At 42.1% G+C, this 21,468-nt stretch overlaps 1 protein-coding gene across 1 annotated transcript in view; it reads right to left on the reverse strand.

Moving 5' to 3' along the window:
• Window positions 1–21,468, reverse strand: part of LOC123017098 (von Willebrand factor-like) — a 251,520-nt gene that overhangs the window by 208,048 nt on the left and 22,004 nt on the right. The window contains exons 6-7 of the mRNA XM_044418233.1: window positions 2,286–2,502; window positions 857–979 (exon numbers count right to left, since the gene is read on the reverse strand). Of these exons, the coding sequence (XP_044274168.1) occupies window positions 857–979; window positions 2,286–2,502 (340 nt within the window). The remainder of the gene's footprint in view (window positions 1–856; window positions 980–2,285; window positions 2,503–21,468) is intronic.

Consider the following 21,468-nt stretch of genomic DNA (forward strand, 5'->3'; position numbering starts at 1 on the left):
TGGGTTGTCACTGTAATCCAAATCCAGGTGAGCAGTTCCACTGTGGGTTGAGAGAAGTGGAAGTGGCAGGTGAAGTGGTCGACAGAGCAACAATAAAAATATAACTTCTCTTGGAAATCTTGCCCATGCCACAACCAGAGATCATCCCTTCAATGTACCCAAGTGGCACATTGGAGGGCCTGTCACAGCTGACAAAGAGTAAGCACAATAAACAACCCACCATGCCTTATCACCTGGGTAGTTTAGTGTGAAGTGTGATCTTGCCCTCAAAAATGAGAAAGAAGTAATGTGACAATTAAAACAAGCCACAATTAATTAATAATTTCACAGAGATATCACAAATGGGTTAATTTAGTCTTATTAAATCATTAATTGCAATTTCCTTTCATTTCTTTGAGAAGGGTAGAGCCTATTCAGCCCTATGAAGAAGGCTGCACTGCCATAATCATTGAGCTACTACAGTACTGAATGTGTTTCTGGCTGAAAAGAATATACAGTTATGTTTTTCTGTGCTCAAGAAAGAAACCCCTCACAGTGTATCTTCTTTTCTTTCTCTTCAAAACAGCTGAAATCACTTAGAACTTATTCAAAAGCATCCTAGAATTAGAAGGAAAGAAGGGCAAAAGGAAAGAATTCATGGATCACCAATTCATGCTGGAACTAATATAGACCTGTATTTATTTTTATTAAATAGTAGCCCTTTGATAAAACACACATGAGGGCAGTATCGAAATTCCCTTAACTGGGGACAGATAAAAGGGGAGGGGTGAGAAGAGAGATGTAAACAGACACTGATTTCCTTCTTTAAACAAAATGGGAAAAGATTGGTCATTTAACAAATCAGTAAATAAATTACCAGGGCAGCTGCAGCCATCAACACATTTTTCTTGACACACTTCATTGATATGCAAGCTCTGGCAGGTTTTGGCACAAGGAGATGTGCACACTTTATACTCCAAGCCAGTTGGACATCTTGGACCTGGAAAGGTTACAATAATTCCAAAAACCTTATGAAACTATCAGTAGTGTTTAATTAGACAGAAAAGATGAAATCTTATCAGGCTCAAATCTTCTTTTTTATTTTTCCAAATTTATTTATTTATTTATAAGCATATTATTTTATTTATGCTATAGAAATGTATAATGTACCATACAATGAACATCTGAAATTTAGTAAAGTTCAACATTCATATTCAAAAATTATACGTATCTTCTGCATGTTTTTTAAAATATATAGTTTTGCACATCTTTTTCAAATGTATGCATTTTAGAGCAATGTTTTCACTGAATAAAGCAAATGTGTTGCTTTTGTTTGGTCCAAATTTAGAACTGAGCTGATCTGCATTCCATGAGCTAATGTGCAGATAGACAAGTATCCTTGTGATTTTGCAGTTTTCTAATTTTTTAATTTAGTTTTCAGTTTCATAAAAGTGCTAAAATATCAAAATTATATTTTATGATAAAATACATACAAAATGCATATTTTGCCATAATAAGTATATGAAACAGGGATGAGGAATATGTGTTTCTTCAATATTGTTGGACTGCAACTGCCATCATGCCTCATCACTGGCTAAGCAAGCTAAGCCTGATGGGTACTTTCACTGGTAAATGGAAAGCAACAGATTCCCTCCACTGGTGGTATAGAATGTCTAGTAACTGTAATTTAATATTATATATATATATAAATGCACAAACAGGACAAACATGAACATATGTGAAACTCAGATGGACCAAAGTTTGGTCTGTCAATTCCTAGAAGTTGCCAACAGTGCCTCTGCTGGAGCTTTCCACTGAGATAGCTCAGTTCTGAACACACACTGCTCTCTTCTCCCTTAAGGATGGAGCACTGTTTAAAACTGGATTGATGCAGATGAAAAGAGGCAGTCCCTAAAGCAGACCCGAAAGCCAGAACAATTACCCATAACTGGACTACTATGCTTCTGGTGTCGCATTCTGTACCAGCCACTCTGTAGCCCCAAGTATAGCTTCATCACTGTTGCTGGATTATATGAAAACTGAGGACAGTTATGTCATTAGCATACTAATGACATCATACTTCAAAATGCCTAATGAGTTTTCCAAGTCGTTGCTTATATAAATAAAGAGCACTGGGTACAAAACGGAAGATTTCAGTAACAAATGGCTTGAGCACATAGAGGTAAAGACAGGGCAATGTCACATATATGCCCCCAGAGAATCGCCTTCTGTGGCAGCTTTTAGTGCAGCATTGGAAGTTGAAGTTGTGTTACTCTATGCTGCCTAAATTGCACAGTGAAACTTACTGCATTCACTGCTGGCAGGCCATCCTTCCAGAGTCACACCATGTTGAGCACAGTTTCTGGCATACTCTAGAAAAACTGGACAGGGGCAGTTCCTCTCTTGAGCACATCTGCACATGTCTTCTTCACAGAGGCTAATGAATTGTTCTGGATCAACCAGATGATGACACTTGGAAAATATGTTGGATGTCCTTAGCAGCTGGCAATTTTCTATGACATCCTGCAGGTACAGAATAATTAAAGCTGTCACAACATAACAAAATCAGATGGATTGGCTGGCAAAAGATGTTACAAGGATATTTGTCAGAAGCTATTCCATTCCTCAGTTTTCCTTGGGGAGCAATCTGTAGTGGGATTCAGGTTGTCTTATGAACAGCACACACAAGTGAACAACCAAACAAGAACAACCAAATGTGACAACCCCTCTGACCTTAGGAGATTCTCTAGTCTCCACTAGTAGTGAAAAAAAAAATGCAGCAGCTGGGAGCCCGCTTACAATCTCTCTTCAGAACCAATCCCAGAGGGAAACTATAGAAAACAAAAGAAAGAGCTAGTATCCAGAGCTAGTATTCAATGACCCCCAAATTTTAGTGTTGAATTCCAAACTTCATGGGTGTAGGAATGCATTCAAATAATGAGATTTCTTCCTCCCCTCTTCCTGAAGCCCCTCATGCATGTCACAAATCTTTATGGATGATTCTTCAACGGAAGCAGAAATGCCAGACAGACAAAGCAACTGTGGTTTTCCAGCAAATGTGCTCAGTTTGGAGTATGTCTGCTACAGATATTATAAGTGCAGATTATTTAATGCCATCGCTGTACTGATTGCCACCCATGCCAGTGAGACCTGGAAGTTTACAACAAAAAGATCAATGTCTTTCAGCAACATTGCCTTAGATTACATATCTAAGTATGACCTACCACCTGCTTACTTGACCCTTGCCCTTCTTGGCCACTTACCAAAGCCAACACAGGATTGGTACCTGGGTCCAGGAAGTGATTAACACCTCTCTGAGGGAGGGCCAGGTCCCTGCCCCTTTGAAGGAGGTGGTGATCAGACCCATCCTGATGAAGGCTTCCCTGGACCTGGAGGTGACTGCCAATTATAGACTGGTGACCAACATTCCGTTCTTGGGTAAAGTGTTGGAGCGGGTGGTGGCAGGAAAACTCCAGGCACTCTTAGATGAAACTGATTATCTGGACCCATTTCAGTCCAGTTTCAGACCTGGTTACGGTAGTGAATCTGCCTTGGTTGCTCTGTACGATGACCTGTGCAGGGAGAGGGACATGGGGAGTGCATCCTTGTTGGTTCTCCTGGACCTCTCAGCAGCTTTCAACACCATCAACCATGGTATCCTTCTGGATAGGCTGGCCACATTGGGAGTATGAGACTCTGTTTGGCAGTAGTTCCACTCCTACCTTGCCGGAAGATTCCAGAAGGTGGTGCTGGGGGACTATTGCTCTGCACCATGGCAACTCTGCCATGGAGTACTGCAGGGTTCCATTTTGTCCTCCTCGCTATTTAGCATTTACATGAAACCACTGGAAGAGGTCATCAGGAGGTTCGGGCTGTGGAGTCACCAATACGGTAATGACAACCAGTTCTAACTCTCTTTTACAGCTAATTCAGGTGAGGCAGTGGCTGTCCTGAACTGGTGCCTGGATGAGGGCCAATAATCTGAAACTCAATCCAGATAAGAGGGAGGTCCTTTTGGTAGGTGGTTCAGGTTCTCAGGTAAGTGATTATGGCCCTGTCCTGGATGGGGTTGCCCTCCCTCTAAAGGACAGAGTCTGCAGCTTGGGAGTGCTCCTCAACCTAGAGCTGTCCCTAGAGGCCCAGGTGGCAGCAGTGGCGAGGAGCGCTTTCCTTCAGCTTCAGCTGATCCACCAGCTGTGTCCTTACCTGGATGAGCACAGCCTAGCAACGGTGACACACACTATGGTAACCTCCCGGTTGGACTATTGTAATATGCTCTACATGGGGCTGCCCTTGAAAACAGTCCAGATACTTCAACTGGTTCAAAACAGAGTTGCCAGATTGCTGTCGGGGGCCAGTCATTATTCTCATATAACACCAGTCCTCTATCAGCTTCACTGGCTTTCCATTGAAGCCCAGGCCCAATTTAAGGTCCTGGTATTGACCTATAAAGCCCTAAATGGCTTGGGACCAGGATACCTGAAGTCTTTTTCCATATATGCCCTCCTGCTCCTTAAGATCTGCAGCAGAGGCCCTGCTCCAGGAACCCTCCTTGAAGGAGGTTAGAAGAGAGTATACTTGGAGGAGGGTCTTCTCTGTGGTGGCACCCCGGCTATGGAATGCACTCCTCAGAGAGGTCCACCTGGTGCTGATGTTATATGCTTTTCAGTGCCAGGTCAAGACCTTTTTATTTTCCCATAATTTTAAATTTTAAATATTTAATTATGTTTATTCTCAGTTGTGGATTATTATAGGTTCTTGTATGTATTTATTAGGTGTTCTGTTTGTAAGCCATCCAGAGATGTGTTGTAATTGGACAGGATATAAATACCAAAATAAATAAATAAATAAATAAATATTACATATTGGGACCATATTATGAATGAGGAAGTATTATAAAGATGTGGTACCCGAAGACTCTCTGAGTTGGTATCAAAACAAAGAATGCATTTTGGTGGACATGTACTCCGCATGAATAAACAATGCCCAGCTAAGATCATGATTAACTGGATACCACTAGGTGGTCAAAGGAGGAGAGGAAGAAAAAAAGACCTGGTACCAAACATTCCAGAATGACCTAAGAGGTATCAACCTTGAATGGAAGCATAAAGAAAATGTTGCTGTGGATCGAACACTGTGGAAGACACTTGTAGCCCAATGTGCGCTGCACAGGATGTAAAGAAGATCCTTCAACCCTCCAGGGCATGGCACTGCTGAGAAAACAACACTGTCTGATACAACCTAATGTGACAGAGGTCTATTTACTTTCTCCACATCTTGTATAATTTGATAGTCCTCTATCATCTCTCACTTCACTCATAATTTTTCTAAGTAAAACCCTTCAGAAACTGTAGCCTTTTCTTACTGTTCTTTCAGCCTGTTACTCATTTTGGTTGTCCTTTTATGTCATTTTTCCAGCCCTACTATATCTTCTTTGAGCTGTAGGGACTAGAACTATACACAGTAATGCATATATTTGTATAATGCCCTTACAGTATTGGCCATTTTAGTTTCAATTCATTCCTATTGGTCCCTGACAGAAAAATTTCCTTTTTGCAATTACTTCACATTGGGTCAGCATTTTCACAGAATTTTCCACTGCAATTCCAACAGCCTTTTTCTAGACAGTCACCACTAGTGAATACATGAAGCTGGGATGTTTTGCCCCAACCTGGATCATATAATATATACTAAAAGTCCAGATCACTGATGAACAAGTTAAAAGGTACTGTTCCAATACAGATTTTGGTGGCAGAGGAGGGAGAGCTTTCATATTTGCATAGTGAGAAGGAGAAGTATCACTCTACTGTGAAGGACTATTATTCAGCTATGAAAGACTGTAGTGCATGCCATTCTGAATATTCAAGCTGAGACTGCAGATTGTTGTGTCATTCAAATACAGTATGGGTGGGATGTGCAAACCCTGTGCTTGACTTGTTTAAAAAGCTCCTGCCATGTTTAGATCACAACAACAAGCCACAGTTCTGGCTTGAATTTTCAGGATTTTTAGTTAACATGTTACCAAGGTACCAGACATACCTTTGCAAAAGTAATATTGATTATCCTTCATCAAGTCTTTCTATATGTTTTATATTATATAAAGAATTATACAGGGTGTTTCATAAAGTACACAGTTTTTGAATTGCATGGTATTTTTTGTTTGAAGATTGTCAGCACTATTCCTATCATTTTCCTTATCTATTATCACTCCAATTAGAAGACCATTTGTCATTTTTTCATTTAGCAGCCATGGAGTGGTTCAGTATCGAGGAACGCAATCTTATTGTGAAAACTCATTACAAAAACGGGGAGTGCTACACAGAGACTGTCCGTGAACTTCACACGATCTTTGGATGTGACAATGCTCCTACCGCAACAACAGTTTCGAGGTTAGTACAGAAATTCAAAGAATCTGGGTCATTTGCAACCAGAAAATCGCCCGGTCGAAACTGTACAGATAATTGGCGAAATCAACAGGGACGTCTGTGAAAGAGTTATCATTAATTTCAATGATTGGATGACTGCCTGCAGAGAAAGTGGAGGTGGACATATGCTCGATATCATTTTTCATTATTAAATCTAAGTATATGTTGAATGAAATCAAATAAAATTTTTAAATTTTGCTTCGATTTTGGCTGATTTATTGCATTTTTAAAAACTGTGTACTTTATGCAACACCCTGAATCATATCTAGAATTAGGTTTTCCACCAGTGTACTCAGAACAGATGTTAAGCTAATTGACCTATAATTTCCTGGATTCCCCCTGGATCCTTCACTAGAATTTGGTATTAGATTAACCACTTTCCAGTCATCCAACACACAAGCTAACTTTAGGAGCATGCAGAAATCAGATTGACTATGTGCTCTGCAGCCAAAGATGGAGAGGCTCTATACAGTCAGTAAAAACAAGACCAGGAGCTGACTGTGGCTCAGATCATGAGCTTCTTGTTGCAAAATTTAGGCTTAAATTGAAGAAAGTAGGGAAAAGCACTAGGCCACTCAGGTAGGACCTAAATCATATCCCTAATGAATATACAGTAGAGGTGACAAATAGATTTAAGGAATTAGATCTGATAGACAGAGTGCCTGAAGAACTAGGGATGGAGGTTCACAACATTGTGCAAGAGGTAGCAACTAAAACCATCCCAAAGAAAAAGAAATGCAAGAAAGCAAAATGGCTGTCTGAGGAAGCCTTACAAATAGCTGAGGAAAGAAGGGAAGTGAAAGGCAAGGGAGAAAGAGAAAGATACACCCCATTGAATGCAGAAATCCAGAGAATAGCTAGAAGAGATGAGAATGGCTTCTTAAATGAACAGTGCAAAGAAATAGAAGAAAACAATAGAATAGGGAGGACCAGGGATCTCTTCAAGAAAATTGGAGATATGAAGGGAACGTTTCATGCAAAGATGGGCATGATAAAGGACCAAAATGGCAGGAACCTATCAGAGGCAGAAGAGATTAAGAAGAGGTGGCAAGATTACACAGAAGAACTGTACAAGAAAGAGCTTAACATTCCTGAAACCACGTTGCGGTGGTCACTGACCTCGAGCCACACATCCTGGAATGTGAAGTCAAATGGGCCTTAGGAAGTCTGAGCAACAACAGAGCTAGTGGAGACAGTATTCCAGCTGAGCTATTCAAAATCCTAAAAGGCAATGCAGTTAAAGTGCTACACTCAATATGCCAGCAAATTTGGAAAACTCAACAGTGGCCACAGGATTGGAAAAGGTCAGTTTACATTCCGATCCCAAAGAAGGGCAATGCCAAAGAATGTTCAACTGCCACACCATTGCACTCATTTCACATGCTAGCAAAGTGATGCTCAAAATCCTACAAGCTAGGCTCCAGCAGTATGTGGACCGAGAACTACCAGAAGTACAGGCAGGATTTCGAAGAGGGAGAGGAACTAGAGATCAAATTGCCAACATACACTGGATCATGAAGAAAGCTAGGGAGTTCTAGAAAAACATCTACTTCTCATAAACACTTGTTTTATTTCCCCATAATTCCTTCCTGAATTCTGGCTTAGCTATTTGCCCTGCATTGATTGCACACACAAATAATTCCTTTGGTAGACCTTTAACTCTCTTATTGTTGAATGATCCAACCACCCACTAGCTAGTTTCCTGCTTTTTATGTATTCAAATAATTTGTTACTCTTGTATGTACCTTTAAATTCTTTTCTGCATTCTGTTTTATCTCCATGCATTTCATTGGTTCAAGTGTGTGTTCCTTTTGCTTTCCTCATCTGGGGCACACTTTCCTTTTCGGTTTTCTTTAATATCTTCCTTGACATTGGTCATCAGCCAGGCTTGATGACATTTGACTTCGTAGTACCTTCATTGACCTATGGTTTATATTCTAGCTGACTTTCTATTTTGTAGTTAAGAGTAACCTTCAAGCTCTCTGGAGAGCTTTGATTTCCTTTTTACCATTTGAAGCCAAATGTGACCTAGCAATTTCCTACCAAGATAGAAATTAAACTTGTATAATGTTCATGCACGCACCAAATCAAGAAAAGAGAACACTCTGAATTTGGGAAAAGGGTGTGCCCTGAAAAACAAATGTAAGATCATGATAAGTCAAGCAAAAAAGAATTCAAAAAATGCTAAAAACATTAATACTACCTATACACACTTATTTAAATCCATACGTTAAAAGCAAGACACCAGTCAAGAATGTGGCTGGGTGAATAAATGGCATGGGAGTGCAATGGCTACTAGAGTCATATAAGGAGATATTCAAGAAGCTGACTGGATTCTTCCCATCATCACTAGGTAAGATGATGTGGAATCATCTTTAGAATTTAGAATTTCTAAAGGATTTAGAAACATAAAAACAGAGTGAGTCAGAAGGGGCCTCCTGGGCCATCTAGTCTGACTGGCACCAGCCGGCTCTGCTCACGAGATGCCCACCATGTGCATGTCCAGCCTATTTTTGAACACCCACACCAATGTGGAATGGGCTTCTCTCGTGGAAGCGCATTCCACACCCTCGGGGTCCTAACTGTCAGGAAGTGCTTCCTGGCATCCAAATGGAACCTTGGCTCCCTGAGCTTTGCTCTGATGGAGCACGTCCTGCCTACCTCTGCAGGGGAGAACAGGTCTCTACCCATCTCCATGTGACATCCCCTCACATACCTGTATGTTGCCAATGTATCCCCTCTGAGTCTCCTCTTCTCCAGGCTGAAGAGACCCAGTTCCCTCAGTCTCACCTCATACCCATCCCCTGCAAACCGACCATCAACCTTGTGGCCCTACGCTGCACTGACTCCAACCTGGCTGTATTCTTTCTGTAATGAGGGGCCCAAAACTGAGCACAATACTCCAGTTGCGGGCGCACCAGAGTCATATAGAGTGGTAGTAATACCTCTCTCAATCTAGAAGCCACACTTATGGCTATGCAACCAAGGGTGGTGTTCGCCCTCTAGACCACTGCATCACACTGCTGACTCATGTTTAGCCTGCAGTCAACCAGTACCCCGAGGTCCCTTTCACAAGTGCTGCTCTCCAGTCACTTTTCCCCTGACCTGTACTTATGACACCTATTCCTATGCCCCAAGTGCAAGAACTTGCACTTATCCACATTGAATGCCATCCTGTTGTCTCCTGCCCACTTCCATAGTCTGTCCTGCTCCTCAGTTGTGGCCACTACTCCAGTTTTAGTATTGTCTGCGAATTTGATCAGCAGACTGTTCACCCCTTCTTCCATGTCATTTATGAAAAGATTAAACAGGATCAGCCCCAGGACAGTGCCCTGGGGGACCCCGCTTGTCACTGGCTGCCATCCTGATGATTCCCCACTAATGGATACCCTCTGCTTTCGGTCAGTCAACCTAACCCTAACCCTAACCCACCGGAAAGTGCTTTGGTATATCCCTAAACTCCTCAGTTGCTCAACCAGGATATCATGGGGCACTTTGTCAAAGGCCTTGCTAAAATCCAGGTATACCACATCTACTGCATCCCCTCCATCTAGCCATCTCAAAACCTTGTCATAGAATTCCACAAGGTTTGTCTGGCAGAACCTGTTTTGCGGAAGCCATGTTGGGTGACTGTCAGCCTCCCTTCCCCATCTAGTGTCACTAGATCCTTCTATTATGAGCCTTTCCATTCTTTTTCCTACAATGGACGTAAGGCTAACAGGTCTGTAATTCCCCATGTCCCTTCTACTACCCTTTTTGAAAATAGGAACCACTGATGCCACCCTCCAGTCATCTGGAACTTCACCCGTTCTCCACGAGGCCTCAAAAATGGAGACCAGCGGGCATGAGAGAACCCCTTCCAACTCTCTAAGTACTCTCTTAGACCCCTGCCAACTCTCTCAGTTTAGATGTGGAGTGAATGCTGTAAATAGTGAAAGATACCCACACCAAAATTATTATTTTAGGAAGAGCATCTGAAAAACTGAAGAATTAGTGATGGTGATCCTATGGCTCCTAGACATTACCTGCAGGAAGGTGACACAGGATACTTTGGTTTCCCAGATTCAAGGTCAGAAACAGTGCTCCAACGCTGAGCTGGAACCTGCACTCTAGTTCCCCTCCCCACCTTAGAGCTTGTGCCAAAAGAACTGTACTGAGAGAACTATGTCCACTGCCATTCCAAGGCTGGGAACTCCACCTCAAAGAGGGGCTAAAGTGGGTGGGAGAGGAAGAAATTATAAAAGTCAAGATAAGGCTCCTGTGACTTCCGTAGCCTCCTTCCCTCATTCTCTGAAGCATCCCTGCTGAACATCTGAAAATGCCTATTTAGAGAAAATATAGAGTGGGAAGGCAAAGATTGTCTCTACTGCTTTTTCCACTCTGCATAAGATGCTCATAAGCCTTTGAGTTTGGGAGCTTACAAGCATTGAAGACTCAACTCATAGGTTTGTGCCCTAAGAGACTGATTTACAGGTAAATAGGTACCCAAAAAGAACTTTGGCTATGCAGACACCTTATTTCAGGGAGATGGGAGAATGGCCCTTGCATCACTCTTTTAAAAAAACTGAACACTTCATATCATCATTATCTCTGTACATCTTCCCAGGAGCTTAGGGAAATATATGTTTTCCTCTATCACCTTGCCTTGTCTACAATCATCAATTAAATGTCTGAGCAGGGACTTGAATCTTAGTTACTGAACTAATTCCAGTTCCACTGCACCACATCCATTCCATAAAATTTCTTTTCCTTTTATTAATAAAATTAAATAACTAAGAAATATGCTGGACTACCTATATTTGCTATCTAGCTATCTTGCACTGATAGCTTGCCTGGTTAGTCCACCTCAAAACATTTCTGAGTACTAGAGGCCTTAACAATAGATTGAACTTCTATGATTCCATTGGAAGAGCTCATAATCATGATGCACTTCCAATGAAGCCCTCTGAGCAGTGGTCTGAAGCACATGGAACAATACGGCAAATTCCATAGCTTAGCTGTAGGCAAAATACAGACTGAACCACAGCTATTGTTCTCCATCCTGACAGCTGATCCAAACACACTGGAATAAGCTGAAGAATGGGTGGGCTTTGCACTGCTGAGGCAGAAGTTAGCAAACAAAGAAAGCTATTTTCTTGATGTAAAAGATCAAAATTCTTCAACAGGCACTGGCATTGCCAGACTGCTATTAATAGAACAATGTTTTGCTTTCAGAGAAATATATTAGGCTAATGTTTCAAAAGGCTGTAAAAGTCTCCTGAATCTACATAATACAGAGGCTTTACTTCTTTGCCCTGCAGGAGAAAGAGTCTTCTGTCAAAATGTAGTTAACAGTAGCTGGTACAGACATGACTGCTGTAGAATCTTTGTGCAATCTGAAATTCACTCTGGGCTTGGCTTTTGGGTACAAGCACAGTGAGAAGGTCAAGGCTAGGCAAATTGGGACCATCTTAGTATTAAGAGAAGGGAAAGGTTTTCCTGAACAGCTGGTGGTGTGCGCAGACTAATTTTGGCATAAAGTTGCAAAAACAAAACCAGATGGTAGGAAAGCATTGTTGTTGTTGTAGTTGCTAGTTGTGAAGACTTGTCCGACCCATCGCGACCCCATGGACAACATTCCTCCAGGACTACCTGTACTCCAACATTCCCCAGAGTCCACTTAAGTTCACACCAACTGCTTCAGTGACTCCATCTAGCCACCTCATTTTCTGTCGTTCCCTTCTTCTTTTGCCCTCAATTGTTCCCAGCATTAGGCTCTTCTCCAGTGAGTCCTTCCTTCTCAGTAGGTGGTCTAAGCATTTAAGTTTCATTTTCAGTATCTGGCCTTCTAAAGAGCAGACAGGGTTGGTCTCCTCTAAGACTGACCGGTTTGATCTCCTTGCAGTCCAAGGGACTCGCAGAAGTCTTCTCCAGCACCACAATTCAAAGGCCTCAATTCTTCAGCGCTCAGCCTTCCTTATGGTCCAACGTTCACAGCCATACATTGCAACAGAGAAAACCATAGAATTGACTATATGCACTTTTGTTGACAGGGTGATGTCTCTGCTTTTTAGTCTGCTGTCTAGATTTGCCATAGCTTTCCTCCCAAGGAGCAAGAATTTTTAATTTCTGGGCTCCAGTGATCTTGGAGCCTAGGAAAATAAAATCTGTTACTACCTCCATTTCCTCCGCATCTATTTGCCAGGAAGTGATAGGACCACATGCTATGATCTTAGTTTCTTAATATTGAGTTTCAAGCCAAATTTTGCACTCTCCACTCGCATCAAGAGGATCTTTAGTTCCTCTTCACTTTCTGCCGTTAGAGTGGTATCATCTGTATATCTGAGGTTGATATTTCTCCTGGCAATCTTAATACCAACTGGTGATTCATCTAGACTGCTCTTTCACATGATGTGCTCAGCATATGAGTTAAATAGGCAGTGCGACAGTATACATCCTCGCCAAATTCCTTTCTCAATTTTGAACAGATCAGTGGTTCCGTGTCCTGTTCTCACTGTTGCTTCTTGACCCACATACAGGTTTCTCAAGAGACAAGTAATATGGTCTGGTACTCCCATCTCTTTAAGAACTTGCCACAATTTGTTGTGATCCACACAATCAAAGGCTTTATCATAGTCAACGAAGCAGAAGTAGATGTTTTTCTGGAACTCCCTAGCATTCTCCATGGTCCAGTGCATGTTGGCAATTTGATCTCTAGTTCCTCTGCCTCTTCAAAACCCTGCCTGTACTTCAGCTAGTTCGTGGTCCACATACTGCTGGAATCTAGCTTGTAGAATTTTGAGTATAACTTTGCTAGCATGTGAAATGATTGCAATGGTGCGGTTGTTTCAACATTCTTTGATTGCCCTTCTTTGGATTTGAAATGTAAACTGACCTTTTCCAATCCTGTGGCCACTGTTCAGTTTTCCAAACTTGCTGGCATATTGAGTGTAGCACTCATCATCTTTTAGGATTTTGAATAGCTCACCTGGAATACTGTCACCTCCACTAACTTTGTTATTGATCAAACTTCCTAAGGCCCATTTGACTTCACATTCCAGGATGTGTGGCTCGAGGTCAGTGACCACCCCAACATGGTTATCAGGGACATTAAGCTCTTTCTTGTATAGTTCTTCTGTGTAATCTTGCCACCTCTTCTTAATCTCTTCTGCCTCTGTTAGGTTCCTGCCATTTTGGTCCTTTATCATGCCCATCTTTGCACGAAACCTTCCATTCATGTCTCCAATTTTCTTGAAGAGATCTCTGGTCTTCCCTAGTGTATTGTTTTCTTCTATTTCTTTGCACTGCTCATTTAAGAAGTCATTCTTATCTCTTCTAGCTATTTTCTGGAATTCTGCATTCAATTGGGTGTATCTTTCTCTTTCTCTTTCTACCTTGCCCTTTCACTACCCTTCTTTCCTCAGCTATTTGTAAAACTTCCTCAGACAGCCATTTTGCTTTCTTACATTTCTTTTTCTTTGGGATGGTTTTAGTTGCTACATCTTGCACAATGTTGCGAACCTCCGTCCATAGTTCTTCAGGCACTCTATCAGATCTAATTCCTTAAATCTATTTGTCACCTCTACTGTATATTCATTAGGGATATGATTTAGGTCATACCTGAATGGCCTAGTGCTTTTCCCTACTTTCTTCAATTTAAGCCTAAATTTTGCAACAAGAAGCTCATGATCTAAGCCACAGTCAGCTCCTGGTCTTGTTTTTACTGACTGTATAGAGCCTCTCCATCTTTGGCTGCAGAGCACATAGTCAATCTGATTTCCGTGTTGACCGTCTGGTGATGTCCATGTGTAGAGTCATCTCTTGGGTTGTTGGAAAAGACTGTTTCCTATGACCATCGTATTCTCTTGACAAAATTCTACCAGCCTGTGCCCTGCTTCATTTTGTACTCCAAGGCCAAACTTGCCTGCTGTTCCGGTTATCTTTTGACTTCCTACTTTAGCATTCCAATTCCCCATGATGATGGGGACAAAATTGTTGGTGTTAATTCTAGAAGGTGTTGTAGGCCTTCATAGAACCAGTCAACTTCAACTTCTTCAGCACCAGTGGTTGGGGCACAGACTTGGAATTCTGTGATGTTGAATGGTTTTCCTTGGATTCGAACTGAGAGCATTCTGTCATTTTGCAGATTGTATCCCAGTACTTTTTTTCCTACTCTTTTATTGACTATGAAGGCTACTCCATTTCTTCTGAGGCATTCTTTCCTGCAGTAGTATACCTGATGGTCATCTGAATTAAATTCACCCATTCCTGTCCATTTTAGTTCGCTGATTCACAAGATGTCGATGTTCAGTCATCTCTTGTTTGACCACGTCCAACTTACCTTGATTCATAGATCTTACATTCCAGTTTCCTGTGGCATATAGTTCTTTACAGCATTGGACTCACCACCAGATACATCCACAACTGACTGTTCTTTTGGGTGTGTCCCAGTCGCTTCATTCTTTCTGGTGCTGCTAGTACTAGCCCTCTGCTCTTCTCCAGTAGCACATTGGACACCTTCCGACCTGAGGGGCTCAGCTTCCGGCATCATATCTTTTTGCCTTTTGGTACTGTCCATGAGGTTTTCATGTCAAGGATACTGGAGTGGGTTGCCATTTCCTTTTCCAGTGGATCACCTTTTGTCAGAGATCTCTGCTATGACCTGTCCGTCTTGGGTGTCCCTGCATGGCATACCTCATAGCTTCATTGAGCACATAAGCCCCTTCACCACAGCAAGGCAGTGATTCATGAAGGGGTGCAATTATGAGGCATGTCACATTATGAGGTCTGGTCACAATCTCTCCCAGTAGATGACCAGATGAATTCAGCAAATGCAGCTACATTTGTACCCAAATATTATCCAAATTATAATGCAAATTGGAACATGCCAATACAACATGCAAATAGGAAAGAAGGAATAGAGTAGAAGGCCACACTTTGTAAAAGAAAGTCCCTGAAAATAAATAAGATAGAGCTGTAAAAGTTCTGTTTCTTTGGGTTTAAGTAACCAGTTCCTGAAGGTATGAAGCTGTCATGCTGTACACCCAGGGTTCTCGGTGGGAGACCATTAAAAAGAGGCCTCTATCTTGGTAAGCTGTGAACCTAGACTGTTAGGCTCTAAGGAACCTGTACATAATGTGGTGTAGAAGAGTAGAATGAATTGGGTGAACAACGGTTTTCTGATTATGCTTGATTACCCTGGATTAAGAAAGGCTAATGGAGGTGACTGAGTTTATCTGGGCTTGGTTGGGATTTACAAAAGAAGTATCTGGCCCTAGGTAGCCATGGAATGCCAAAATGTGTCATGCCCTGGAGAGTCAGTTGGGATGTTGCCCAGAGTGCGGAAGCTAGGAAACTCAAGTGATTTTAGTAGTCTGGTCCCAGGGTGTCATTTGTCCACCAACCACAAACTGAACTGGTGACTGGGCCTAGTATTCTTATTCTATTTTCACAAAAGCTGCCAAAATGTTTCACAACCCAGCAACAAACCATTAATATTCTTCATGGGTTATTTATGATTAACAATCTGTTGGCCTGTTTTTTAAGCATAGCTGAATTCAACAACACATTTCAATAGCAAAACACAATTCAATGACAAATTTCACTAATCACATACTGAACACTTGATTGTAGGTTATTGTGTTGTCTGGACCCAGGTCTGACATGACAAAATACAAATAGGAATGTAAACATAGAGGGGTATCACCTGTTTAGAAAGGACAGGAAGGGAAAGAGGGATGGGGGCGTAGCCTCATTTGTCAGGGAATGGATAGGATGCAGTGAGATAGAATGCAGCACAGATGGGGATTCAGTAGAGGCAGTCTGGGTGAAACTAAGGGGTTTTGACAGGGAAAGGGACCTGACAGTGGGGGTATGATCAGGGAACCAAGGTTCAGTTTTGATGCCAGGATGTACTTCCTGACAGTTAGGACCCCGAGGGTATGGAATGGGCTTCCACAGGAGGTCGTTGAGGCCCCATCGGTGAGTGTTTTCAAAGATAGACTGGACATGCATATGGTAGGCATGTTGTGAGTGGAGCCGGGGGTCAGACTAGATGGCCCGGGAGACCCTTTCTGACTAGCTCTGTTTCTATGTTTCTGTGTCTCAGCCAGGATTATCATGAATAGGAAAAGAGGCAATTTCGCATGGACAAACCAAACAAGGAAGTGCTGAGTCTTTTCAAACAGTCAAGGAACTCCCAGCTCTGTGTCTAGACCACTAATTTAACCATAGTTATAGAGCTAGAATATGTGTGCATAATTACCACCGGACACCTCAGTGCCATGGATGGTTGGCAAATATCCAACTTCTTAAAATTCAAGCACAGTAATTTGTTTTTCTCAAATAAATGAATTGTGGATACTCATTTCAATGCAAGCAAATGAACTGCTTTGTGAGGGGATGACTCTAAAAAGTGGAATATAATCGTACTGAATATATACATAAATCTCTTTCCTCTTGATCCTAATGAATTAAAACCTAGTGAGATGCATGTCTACTCAGACGTAAACCACAATGCCTTCAATGGCACTTATTCCTTCAAAGTCAGTATGCGGGCAGGGGGTGCATAAAAAAAGCAAACATAACAAATGAAACATAAAGGGCCACTGCACACTGCACACACCTCTTTCCACCTCCTACATCTCCTGCTAATACAGATTGGCATCAACAAAGGTAGAACCTGAATGGATATCATGAGAAAACTGTGTGCATAGCAGGTATACATGAGGTGAGGGGTGCCACAAAGGTTACCACTACCCACCACTGAAATTGTATATCTTCCTCTTCACATGACAAATTTCTATGAAGAAATGTATATGTTCCACCCACAACAAGTGGATGTTTAGCAGCCAAAAGAATTATAATTCCTTCAACAAATGGCTAACCCACATATAACTGCAACCTCCTCCAAGCATTCATTGAATGCCAAGAGTGGGTTGTGAGCAGCCCTCTTGCAATGTGGTATTATTCATTCACATACCCACAGTAGCAAATATTTGATTAGCTTCTTATAAGGTTGCCAGGTCTTTTCTGGGTCTGTAACAGAATTACAGCAGGTGAAACTGCCCTCACAATTTAGTTTCACCTGCTAAATTTCTTCAGATCAGGCTGCCACTCAATGCATAGGATTACCCAGCACAGGCAGCTCCTAGCAAAACCCCTAGAAAAGGAGGAAGTAGAAAAGTTACTAAAAACATGAAAGCAGGAATGGCCCTAGCATTGACATTTTTCCAACCGAATGGTTCAAAACTGCTCTGAAATCCTTACACCCAGACTTTTGGACCCCTGCCAAGATGTCTTTAAACCAGCCACACTGCCACCCACTATGCAGAGCTCTAATATTTCAGTCATCCCCAAAGCTGGAAAAGACCAGAGATTCTGTGTGAATTATAGACCAATCTCTCTAAAGTAGATGCCAAGATCCTCACTTATGAGTGTTAGCCAAGAGATTTCAAGAAATAATAGGAACAATAATCCATCTTCACCAAGTGCAGTTTATCAGCACCAGGCAGAAAGCAGGAAACATGAGGCTGCCAGCAGATCTGGGGGCACTCAATGCCACTAAAACAACTCTGACTGCCGTCTTGTTACTAGATGCCGAAAAGGCCTTTGATGAGGTCTGTTGGTTCAAGGTCACAAGTGTGGACCAACAGAATCCTTTCCCTGCTGTTCCTACTAGAAAGAGGCAACTGCCAAGGGTGTTCATTCTTTCCTCTTATATTCAACATCCGTCTGGAACAACTGGCTTGTACCATCTGAATGGTCTCACCCACCACAGCACATAAGACCATTATCTAGGCAGATGACATGTTTTTGTTTATCAACCCTGAAAACTATACACCTGGACTCATCAGCTTGATAGACATATTTGAATCAATATCAAGACACACAATTAATTGGTCCAAATCAGAAATTCTGCCCCTTGGAGCAGACACCCTCTGTGCTCTGTTTTCTAGATAGCAGTTTAAACAATGCTCCAAAGCCATAGCCTCCTTGGGAATAAAATTCCCCAAAGATATTTCACAACTGATATAACTGAATCTGACACCCTTACTAATGCAAATTGCCTTGGATCTAGAAAGATGGGCCCCATTCACTCTCAGTGTGTGAAGTAAAATCAACACTTTAAAAAAGTATGTCCTGCATTGAATAGTATATGTTCTCCAAGGCATACCTCTGTGTATACCCAAATCATATTTTCAAAGTTTCAATGTGATATTCAGGAAATTTATTTGGGAGACTACCTGCCATGCCTATCACGTAAAAAACTACAACTACTCATGGAGGACGGAGGTTTTGACTTCTCTGTTGTGAATGTGTATCATAAATCATACCTACTCTCATGTATCATGGAAAGGTCCATTAGCCATTTGCCATAACAACCCCCTTGAGGAAGCCCAGAATCAGCATATCTGACACCAGTTACCCAATGGATGGTGCTGGGCTCCACTCATTTAAAGAGAGAGGGTCCTATTCCACCCAATATTCAGGCAGCCAGAAAGACATGGCTAACAATCTGGTGTAACCTAGATCTGAAGATTGCCAGATAATCAGTCCTCTGTACACAGTGGGCTGAGACAGGCATCCTCAGTTCGTAGGCAAAGATTGTGAATTCTTCTCCTTTGTGGAGAAGAAAGAGCATCAACTGCTCTAAAACACAGACTCACAACAGTTTCAAATAAGCCATATGTTCCATTCCCTATATGACCCAATAGCATTCACTGTCTTGGAACCCCCAACTTTATTGGAGGACTTTGTTAGCTCTACAAAGACAACAAGATATTTTTACAAAGAACTCTTAACATACAACCAACTTGACATCCAACCACACCAGTGAAAAAAGCTACATCTTCTGTACAATCCATATCGCCCTACCTGAAACTGAGCCTAGTACAACAAAAGATGCTCTTTTGGGCTTATTGGACACCACAGTGCCTGTTTCAGAAAAAAAATCACCTTCTAATACATGTTGGTGAGATGGAAAAGCAGAAGTATCATTAGTATACACAATGCAGAAATGCCCAGTGGTTAGAAGTTGTTAGACACATCAATTTTGTCCTAAATTTGCCATTCTTGTTTAAAGATGCTGATGTTTTACTAAATTGCACTGCTACATCCTGGAAGGTATCCTCTGGCCACCATAACTGGACTATATGAGTGCTCATGGTGGCCAAGAGACTCATACTATGGGGATGGAAAGACAAATAATCTCCCTCAACCACACAATGGGCTGAAGACCTCACAACACTGGCATCCTATACTACCAACAACAACTTCATCTCAACGCTTATTATTATTATTATTATTATTATTATTATTATTATTATTATTATGTCAACCAATGCTGGATCAGTTCATAAAATAAACCTCCACAAATTATGTCCTGATGCTACAGAACCCTAAAACATCTTTAACAGCTTCTGTTAAAGAAATCATGGAATATGAAGTGTCATGGATGGAAATTACTTATAGAAAGTCAGAAATAATTATCATTAACCTTGCCCACTCAGACCAATTATATATACATCAACAATCTAAATTTAGATTGTGTCCTAGACACATAAGATAGCTTGGTGTTACCAACACACACAGAAATGGAAACACCTCAAGAAAATTTATTTATCCCACCTTTGTTCCTTTTTCAAGAAACTCAAGGTGCATAATTCTTCTCCAGCACTTTCTCTTGTCTCCAAAACAACATCAGCAACAGCAACAACCTTTGAAGTAGGTTGGGCTGAGAGTCTGAGACTGACCCAAGGTCATCCAGTGAGCAGCATGGATGAGTGAGGACTAGAACCCAGATCCCCTACGTCCCAGTGCCATACTTTTAACAGCTACAACACTCTGGCTCTCAAAATGAACTTTGAGACCTCATTAAAATCTATTAGGTTTGATATATCTTGAAGATTAGAGTGGATCATCTTGTTTGATCCAGGGATCATCAGCTGCTTCTGGTGATCCATGTGGGAACAAATAACAAAGCCAGGCAGGGCATGGGCAGGATCACAAGGGACCTTGAGGCCTTGAAAAAGAAACTCAGGGACCTAAAGGCCCAAGTGACCTTTTTCTCTATCTTACCAGTCCAGGAATTTGAGCCAGGCAGGGAAAGGAGAATCACTGAGGTGAACGACTGGCTTCAGGTGAGGTGCCAGAAGGAACACTTCGGGTTCCTTGACCACAGCACCTGGTTTCTTGCCAATGGACTTCTGGCAAGGAATGGGTTGTACCACACGAGGATGGGGAAAAGCTCCTTTGGAAATGCTCTAGCAAGCTTTGTCTAGAAGACTTTAAACTGAGCTGGGGTGGGTGGGTTCAAGCCCCACAGAAACTTGTATGCATTGGACAAGTGTGGTGAGAGGATTGGGGCTCCGCGAGCAAGGTTTTAGAGGTACTGCAGGGACTGACAGGACTCCTACGGAGAGGGGGCTGGTATCAGGGGAGATGGGAGGAAGAAGGAGGCTGGGGATCCCAAAGAAAGGAAGCTGTGGGAAGGAGTTGAGGTGCATGTACACCAATGCTAGGAGCATGGGTAATAAGCTTAAAGCTCTTCTGGGGATAAGAGGGTATGACCTGGAGGGGATCACAGAAACTTGGTGGGATGAAAGGCAAGACTGGAATGTAAACATAGAGGAGTATCACTTGTTTAGAAAGGACAGGAAGGGAAAGAGGGGTGGGGGCGTGGCTTTATATGTCAGGGAAGGGATAGGATGCAGTGAGATAGAATGCAGTGCAGATGGGAATTTGGTAGAGGCAGTCTGGGTGAAACTTAGAGCTTTTGACAGGAAAGGGACCTGACAGTGGGGGTATGTTATCACCCTCCAGGTCAACTTGAGACCCTGGACAGTGTCCTGACAGAACAGATTCTAAGGATATCTCGGGGGAGGAACACAGTAATTATGGGAGATTTCAATCTTCCAGATATTAGTTGGGAGACCCATTCAGCGGTGACAGCCAGGTCATGTTGCTTCCATGACGCTATAGAGGGAGGGTTTTTCACACAGAGGGTCCGAAATACAACGTGGGGGGCGGGAGCATCCTTGACTTGGTCTTGACCAACAGGGAGGAGATGATAGATGAGGTTCAA

Source organism: Varanus komodoensis, unplaced genomic scaffold (genome assembly GCF_004798865.1).
Source record: "Varanus komodoensis strain SLA01 unplaced genomic scaffold, ASM479886v1 scaffold9, whole genome shotgun sequence".
Taxonomy (NCBI): domain Eukaryota; kingdom Metazoa; phylum Chordata; class Lepidosauria; order Squamata; family Varanidae; genus Varanus; species Varanus komodoensis.